The following is a 9,686-nucleotide window of genomic DNA, read 5'->3' on the forward strand; positions in this document are numbered from 1 at the left end:
CGAAAATCTCGGATTCGTACAGCAAAAGCTATTTCGAACTAGAGTGTTGCGAGTTCGTGTTCCGATGTTGATGCCATGTTAATGCGACGAAAATGAGTAGCCGATGCGATGTCGTATTGCGAAGTTGCAATAATGATGAAAAATGAACATTCGCAATTTGTTTGCAATATTAGCTGCAATATTGCATTCAGACATTTGCGAAGTTAATTTATACCTTTTAGCAACGTGATTTGCGATATTGCATCTTTGTTGTTTCCATCCATACTCTTACCTCTTTGCGACGTGTTCCACGATGTTGCATCCGCATCTTTTTTCAGGATTTTGAAACCTATATTCGAACTGGTATGCAAAGTTGCATCACTATGATTCAAATTGACTTTTTTCTGGGAATGGTTAATTTTAGGTTGAGGTCGGATAATGGTTTCGTAGACATAACTCTATTCATGCAACCAATTTCGTTAATGGCTTTAAGATCCATTTTCTTAAAAATACTTTTTTTTCTATCCACTTATTCTTTTACTTTCACCGGATGATGGATATTATAAAGTTTCCGAAGGTAGACTGAAGCCACTTTATCCTGACGCTGTTTTTATAATCAATTAACCCCACTCTACTTACATTCTGGAAAAATTGTTCGAAATTTTTAGATGCATGTGAGGCTACAGATGTTTCTAGAAGGTTCGATGCATGCTAGGATATTGCTTTGCGATGTTCTTTGTTGACCCGCTGGGCACCAGCATGGTCATTTGTGACCCGTGCCGATTCTAAAGGTGAAGTTTTTGAAAAGGGAAGCATCGGAGTGGCGGCGAAAATATGCTGATAATTAGGGGGAAAATACGGCCTATTCGAAGGGCATAGGGTCGTTTTCAGCTCAACGCTGGTTTTCGCACAGGACGGTGCGAAAGCGGACATAGGGTCAATTTTGATCCATGCTGTTCTTAATATGTTGAAAAGTGAATGAAACATTTTAAGTGAATTTTTTTATTGAATCTTGTTATTCAGTTAATATGAAAGTATTGCAGTGAAAAAAATGGAGTGCAGAATAAGAGTCCAGGATACTTCCGAGCATGTATGTACGCAACGTCTCTATTACTGTTCACTGTATCAACTGACGACTGCGACTCTAAAAGAGCTTCAGGTCATGCATTACAGTGAAACTCTTCTATAGCGCCGATTTTGGGGCTGATGGTGGGTAGAAACTAACTCCCCCGCGCACCCCACGCAGCTTGTGTCACACCTACTTTTGGTACAGCGACAATTCTCAGAAGGGCTATAGAAGGGAGGGCTATTGAAGGGTTTAACTGTATTTCGATGTTAGGAATTGAAGTTTCTACGCCGCAGGAACGCACTGACCGATGGTCAAAGCGAACACGCTGCCACCTTTGCGAGTCTAGTTTGGACAGGAAAAGCGATACGGGGTGTCTCATTTGGCAAATCCCAGTATGCCGGACCTCCGTCGCGCAGTGTGCGTTAATTGCTAAGACGAGTGATTAAGATTAATTGGTTATATTCTGCAGTATAAAATTACATTCAAGTTATATTCTTAACATGTTTAGTTTTAATTTTACTCCTCTATATCTGAATAAATGTAGAATACTTTAATAAATGAGCATTTATTACCTTTGTTTACCTTATTGTTACATTTATGTGTTTATTTAAACAATTTTAACTCAACAATGTTTTTTGCATTTTGATTAGATAGCTGACATCCTAAACTTCAATTTACACTCATAGTTTGTTAAAAAAGTGCAATTGAAAAAAAAAAACTGCCCGAAATGTTAGCATTAAAATTTATCACATTGGGCACATTCACTCGGCGAGATAAATGTACTTTTTGAAAGAATAAAAAATCCACTTAAAAATATTTGTAGAGCAAAATCTACAGATTTAAAAGCACGCTGATTTTTTTTAATTACTCTAAAAACAAAAGAAATAACATTAAAAAACAGAAAAAGTCATTTTTGCCATTTTTTCGCATTTTTTGTTGAATTTTCTTTCATAAAATTGTAATAATGAAAATATCCTTTTCGGCCTTATCTAGTCTTTGTCTAGACACTCTAACGATTCAATTCCACTCATATTTATATAAAAACTTGGAATTTAAATAATTTAAAATGTGTTTGAAATTTCACGTCAATTTTGACCACTGCTGGTCCTCAATAATTATTCGGAAAATACCTGGTGTTCAGTGGGTTAAATTTTCTAGAAGCATCGACACTAAATGTGTAATCACCAACGCATTCAAAACTCTTCAATTAAGGTAGGTAGAATGAGGGAATAGCGACTAATAAAAGCTGTGACTCCAGGGGAGCGCAGTTAGCTTATTGGCAATAGTGAAGATTAATACCAAAAGTGAATAGTAAAAAAAAAAGAAAAGTGGTGAAGTGAAAAAGTAGTAGAGTGATTGATAGACCTGGGGACCCGCTGACCTACTGAGTTTATGTTGACTTGGTAGGAACTTTTATAGCGACTCATAGTGACCTTATAGTGACTTTTATAGTAGCATTTATACTTATTATAACATGCTCCTGGACAAGTGTGCAAAACTTGTTCATACTATTGAGGATGCGTTCAATTTAATGCTGTCAATTGGCTACAAACCACAGGAAAAGATACACCGATGGAGAAGTGAATGTCTGCTATATTTAAAGACCATGAGGACAGATTTATATAGAATATCATTAAACATAAATCAATAAAGGAAAGGTCTACATCTTATAGACAAAATGTTATGTTTTAAAGCTTATTTCGATTTATTAGAAAAGAGAGGAGGCGGTGTTCAGAATAAAAAATCAGAACGTGAAGAGATTAGAAATCGAGTAAAGTGGATTAATATGGATAAAACGTTCAATAGACGAATGCGAACATGTGTTGTTGTCAATCTTGTTCACAAGGATATCCTCGCATTCCTTGACAATGCTGCAACTTTATTTACTGTAGAGGTATACACGATTCTGCGTGAATATCATACTCTAAAGATTATTGCTGCCCATAATACATATTATCTGAAGATTGGTAAGGAAACGCCTGACGATAAGAATTTCAAATAAAAAAATGAAGACTGAGAAAAAGGATAGCTGCCGTAAGCATATTCTGCTTAGCCTAGGTATGCTAGATGGTTGTGCTCCGCATCCTATTAGTATTTTGAGCCGAACCATCTGGGATAGGTGCAGCTAGGATCTAGCAGTTACCTGGCGTTAGAAGCGAACGGTGGCTAACCGGCATACTGATTCTATATATGCAATAGATAGGGATGGAAAATATCTAAGTATTTAAGTAAAACAAATCTAATAATTTAAAATCATTAATCGATATCGATTATTCTCGTGTCATTAATTTACTATTTAAGTTACTAATTTATAAATAGTTCTTATTAAAATTTGAAAGGATAAAATAAGACATAAAATTTATATAATTATTATTTATTATTAATTATTGTTTGTGATCATCCTGATATCGTGACAGACCCATAATTGACACATCGTAGTAACAAAATTAACAAAAACTTCAAACTTTAGCCTCGTCAAATTGCTTCATTTATCGTTCAATTAACGATTCTAATAGTTTGTTGCCAAACAAAATTTTTTTCTAGTCAAAACAAAGGTGACGACCCTGTTCAGCAATCTAATCAAGAAATGGTATACAATTAAAAACGTACTTGAAAATATATAAATACTAACATTTACAAATAAAATTAAATGATTCAACAAGGGGACCTATAGGTAAGTATATATATTTTTAATTGATGCTCTCCTTCATGTTAGGTACCTTCCAGAGGTTTTCTGAGAAAAAAGAAGAAATCGACATTTTTAACAATTTCCGAGAAAAATGAATTTTTTAAATTGCGAACGGATAGTCATCGAGATGGTGTAAAAGTATTTCGAAGTGTTGGCAGCTCCCTGGTAGAGCGATTGGCTGATAACTGCAAGGCTGCGCGTTCGATTCTCACTATCCGTAGTTTTCTAAATATTTTGTTTATTTGCAAAAATGCTTTTTTATTCCATTTTTAAATGAAATTTTAGTATGTTTATGTTATTTAATGATTATTTATTTCTTACTGCTAATAAAAACTTGGTTTATCGTATTTTTATTATCACTTGTTATATTTTGTACATTATAGAAATAACATTGAAAATAATAATGGTAATTTAAAATAATTTTTAATGAGTCTGAATGAATACAAATCTCAGGAGATTGAAACAAATTGAAACCTAAATTAACGGTACAATATATTTAACATTCTGCCTCATACGGAAGAATATCCACTAGGATAGGCTTAACGCATTTAGCTTTAACGCCAATTTTGATACTAGTCACGGCCATCTCATGCAGCCTTGCTCTAAAGCATTATAATTTGGCATTCACAGAAATACGGATAGGGAGTACGAGTATCCGGCGCCAGCTATGTAAAGTATACTTGCTGCCAGTATCCTTTTTTCAGTGAGACATATTTAACTACAAATATGAAAATCTGGTTTGCTTATTATGTCAGATACCCTATCCTAAAAGCAATGGAAGAGTTTGGAGAGAAAAATTCGGGCTGGAACTTGCACTCGATTTTGAATTTAGAAGTGAACATCAACCAGTTAAAACCCATGAAAGGTAGCTCCTATATCGGGCTTCCAAATTTGAGCAAGTAGAAAAAGCTTGTATTGACGTGAAGAATGAGGACAATGAGGGCTTCATCTGGGCTTTATTATCTGCAATACATCCAGTTGATAAGTATTAATATAATCCACACTTTGTATCCAGCTATCAAACTTATAAATATGGGTTGAACTTTTCTGGAATCAAATTTCCTGTTACATTGAAGGATGTGGCCAAATTGGAAGCACAAAATACCATCTCCGTTAATGTCTATGGACTAATCAAGAACAATCAGAAACTGGTAGTTGTACGATTACATCTAAGTGCACACAAGAAAGAGGAACACTTGAACGTTCTTCAGATAGAAGAGTAATATATGAATGAGGACAGCAGTGATGAAGAAGAAGGAGCTAAACAGGATGGTAGAAATTAATCATTTAACTTCCATTACGTATGGATCAATTATTGAATCATTGTTAAGAACCGATAGAAAGTACTCTTCATCATTTATGCCGACTGCGAGTCCTTGCTAAAACTCATTGGAGAGGAAGTTCGACAACAAAACTCTATGACCACAGTTTTTCAAAAACATGAAGTGTTCGACATTGGCTACTATTTCAAGTGTACTTATAACGACGCACCATCAATCTACAACTCCTGTCCAGAGGATGCGAAGCCTGCAAAGTGGTTTGCTTTGACGTCGCAGCAAATAGCAAAAGATTAACATGAAATAATTTCTTCTGCAGTCCCCATAGACAATTTGACACCAGAACAACAAGAAGCCTTTATAGAAGCCACCACTTGTCACATTTGCAAACAGTCCCTAAATCCGCCGATGAAGAAAGTGCGCGATCATTGTCATTCAACAGGCATTTATCTGGGTGCCGCGCACGAGCAATGTAATTAAGCATATCAGGATTTATACATTATACCTGTTGCATTTCACAACTTGAGTGGTTACGACACTCACTTTATCATTCGCGACATTGCTACTCAATTTGATGGTAAAGTAAAAATTTTGGCATTAATTAAAGGAAATTATATCTCAGTCAACAAGCATGTTCAAGAGACTTATATCAAATGGCGATTTAGAGACTCGTTTCGTGTCATGTCAAATTCTTGGAAAGTTAGCGCCGTATCTCATCGAGTATAAAATTGTTAATTCAGTATTTTCTGGCACCGAAAAAAGAGAAAATTGAACTCCTCACAAGGAAGGGTGTTTTCCCTTAAGAATGCCTGGACTCAAAAAATAAATTAAAGGTAAATCGACTACCATCAAAGGAATAATTCTACAGTACTCTTAATGATTCACCAATATCTGATGAGGATTATGAAAACGCACAACAGGTATGGTGTGCATTCGTTGTAAAAACTGTCGGTGAATATGTCAAGCTTTATATGAAAACGGACATCCTACTTCTGGCTGATGTCTTTGAAAGTTTCGTGAAACAGTGTCTCAAAGCTTATTGACTCGATCCAGCTCACTATTATACGAATCCTGGCTTTACATGGGACGCCATGTTCAAATATACAAATGTTATATATATATATATATAAAAATTAAATTATGTAAAATTATAAATAGAATTCACAATATTAGAAAAATATTCTGAGCCAGATTTCGTTTCGCATTTGCAAAAAACAAATTAGTCTAATTAGATTTCAATAGTGCACTTATAAAATAATATCATGTTCCATAAAATCTATCTTAAAGTAAACTGTGAAATATTATAATTGACAGAATTTACACAAAATATTTACGTACGTGTCCTTTATATTATATAAAATCTACTCGGGGTGTGGATAGATGGATGGAAAAACCTCTTCCAAACGGTGGATTCGAGTGTGTCACTCTTTTGATAAATTTTGATACCAATGTACCCATTCCAATCACCCATTGGTTACATGGCTCAAAAATTATATGGATTTTAATACTGCAATGCGAGCAAATGCTAGAAATGAGTTTGGAAAGAATTTATTCAAGTTGAAGAACAATCCACTCTATGGCAAGAGAATGGAGAACATACGTAAGAAAGTCAACGTAAAACTCGTGACAAAGTGGCAGTGTAGCCCTTATAGCTAAACCTAACTTTCATAAGCCAATCTCAGTTGGGCGTTCAGTGCTGGATGTGTCAAAAATTCTAATTTATGACTTTCACTATAGTTATATGCGTCAAAAATATGGTACCAATTGCAAACTCTTGTATACAGACACAGATAGTTTGATTTATGAAGTGAAATGTGAAGACATTTACTCCAACATGAAGAAACATATTTTCCAGTTTGACACATCCGACTACCCTCGATACAATGTTTTTAGAATGGCGTTAGATAACAAAAAAGTTTTGGGTTTAATGAAAGATGAATGCAATGGCAAAATAATTACAGAATTTGTTGGTTTGCAGAGCAAGATGTATAGTATTCGCGTAAACGGTGCAGATTTTGTCAAAAAAGTAAAAGGAGTCAAAGCTGGCATCATCAAGAAATCAATTAGCTTCAATTACTACACTGATAGTTTGCGAAATTCAGTTATTCAAACGAGAACAAAATGTATGATCAGATCGAAGCTGCGCACTTTTAAAACGATTAAGCAGAAAAAATTGCATCGAGTCCTTATGATGATAAAATTTTCTAGCTTCCAAATAGTACTGACACACTAGCATGGAGACTTCATAAAATCAATTCTATGAATACAAATGATTATGAGGATGACATACTAAATGACAATGTCGTCGAACTCTTGAATATTTTAGAAGATTGAGCAAATAATTAATATTGGAATAGTGATTATAAGGTTTCCTAATTGTAAATATTTATGAATTTTTATCAAGATGGTTTGATGGATTAAAAAAACATGTATTATGTCAATTGCTTGTATTTTTATTTATCAATACCTACAACTAGTACAAGTGTAAACTTATATATTATAAATTTAATAGTAATTCATAAGTACTTAGTTTAACATTAGTTTGCCGGTGGTTTATTAAACATTGCACCAAGTTTATTTACCATTCTTTCAACGTTGATTCAAGATTGTAAAAAGCGGTGGTCTATTAAAACGTAATCACTTTACAAACATTTTGTTGACACGCTTCTTGATTACTTTTTCCACAAGGTATACATTTATATGCTTAACCTTGAGAAGTCCTTGTTCATAGAATCTACCAGCGATAGGTTGATTTTGGTAGTCCTTGAGCTTGTAAGTCACTGGATTCGTCGACATAACTCGATCCACAGTAAATATCTCTGTCGTCAAATTGGGTGTATATCCATTTTCAAAAACGTGCTTCCACTTTCTTACTTGAACTCGGTCACCAACTTTGAACTTTGACCTTTTCCTGGGTATATCTATTAGTTTTTTGAAGCGTTGCATCAGCTCCTCTTCATCTTTGGCAGTAATATCTTTAAGCTTCACATCGATTGATCGACTTTTGGTATTGTTGTACTTGGAGATGAAAGTAGGTAAAATGTTTATCCATTTGCAGTTACCTTTAAAGCTAAATTGTGGCCACATCTTATTCCTAATTGTGCGATTAAATCTTTCACAGATCGATGTGCTCAGATTACTATGCGTTGAGTAGAGATTGATGCCATATCGTTGCATGAGATTTTTTAAAGGTGAATTATAAAACTTTTTGCATTCGTCAATGTGTAAGTTTTTTGATACACGACCTTGCACCAGTATAGACTGCATTGCTGAAGTTACATCTGGCCCACTCTTGCTTTTAACATGAATGGGCCAGACGTACTTGGAGAAAATATTCATAATGGTAAGTAGATACTATTTATTTCTGTGAGCATAGGGTAGCATTCAAACCAAATCTCCCTACCATGTTTCGTCTATACCACGCATTTGCACGCGACGACGTGGATAATTCTTTCTAGTGCGTTTATGCAGTTCTGTGACTATTGCCAGTTTCTCGTTGTCCTTTCTTAAGTGCATTTATTCGAGCGTCCAAATGAGCAACGAGTTCAGTATTACGAACACATAAATTATGCTGAGTGTCAATCTGCAGGGGTTTCACTTTCTCGTTACTTGATTCTTCGAGTATACGTATCATCAAATTATGATTATTAATCTCTGTTTGCATAGATGATGTGACTTGATACACTCGACGTATCTCGTTTTGTATGATGTGCTGTAGAAGTCCCAAATTGACTGCGTCCTATTGTTCTTTGGCCTCGCTAACGTTACAAAGTCTTTTTCCGTCTACCTCGTAATGACTGTCAAAGGTAATCTTAAATCCAACAACAGGCGGTTCACGGCTTCCTACAGCGATTCGATCCAGGTGACGTCCAAACATATCGATACTTATCATGATACTGATGATAGACTTATGAGGACACTCCTAATATATGATTTCAGCTTCCCACAGTTCCTCAATAATTGATATGATTTCATTGTTCTGACTCGTGTTGCCTGCTGCCTGAGAAACTAGGAGTAGACGAAGACGATCAACTAGTTCGTTAGAGACATCTCAGTAGACGTAGTCAGTCTTCACATTTTTTCTTGCTAACATATACTGTGTTAGGGAACCTCCACTAGTTGAGGATCGTCTGCGTGATACGTTGAATATTTTTGCAATGAAGTTCTTGTACTTGATATCTCGGCTGGTGCAATTAGGTTCATTTGGGCTGTAACGCTTCTTGTGTGTATTTGTAGCAACCAATATGTCCTCGTAATTGTTCAGATCATTAGTGCTTATAGATGACTCTTCAGGAGATTTTCTAAACAGAAGTTCGAGCAGACCAACTGCTTTCAGATATTGCTTACCAACAACATTGATTTATTGTCCCTTAAAACTAATATGTTTATCACCAATCACAAGACTGCCATCACTGAGCCTACGCAAACCATAGACCATATCTAGATACTGCTTTCTATTTGGTTGTAGCATTCTGAAATATTGTTTGTCAAATGGTCATAACTGGGAACAACCTTGGCTGTATCATCTTCTTCAATCATAGTTGTATCTTGATCTTCTTCAGCATCAGCCGAAAATTCCTCACGATTCCGACTTTTGCGCGCCAAAAGAGCCTCAGAGGCGACCACTCTATTGCGTTTATTCTCAGCTGAGAGCAAACGCGGCACCCATCTT

General features: G+C 35.3%; 2 protein-coding genes across 10 annotated transcripts in view; one reads left to right on the forward strand and one right to left on the reverse strand.

Moving 5' to 3' along the window:
- Positions 1-9,686, forward strand: part of LOC117175901 (cytochrome P450 315a1, mitochondrial-like) — a 584,936-nt gene that overhangs the window by 122,181 nt on the left and 453,069 nt on the right. The window lies entirely within an intron of this gene.
- On the reverse strand, positions 7,652-8,353 carry LOC117181389. The gene has a single exon (XM_033373998.1). The coding sequence runs from the start codon at positions 8,351-8,353 to the stop codon at positions 7,652-7,654; it is 702 nt and encodes a 233-aa protein (XP_033229889.1).

Source organism: Belonocnema kinseyi, chromosome 1 (genome assembly GCF_010883055.1).
Source record: "Belonocnema kinseyi isolate 2016_QV_RU_SX_M_011 chromosome 1, B_treatae_v1, whole genome shotgun sequence".
NCBI classification, from domain to species: Eukaryota; Metazoa; Arthropoda; class Insecta; order Hymenoptera; family Cynipidae; genus Belonocnema; species Belonocnema kinseyi.

Coding starts and splice junctions, on each gene's coding strand:
- LOC117181389 (XM_033373998.1), bottom strand. CDS start 8,353: ATGAATATTTTCTCCAAGTACGTCTGGCCCATTCATGTTAAAAGCAAG.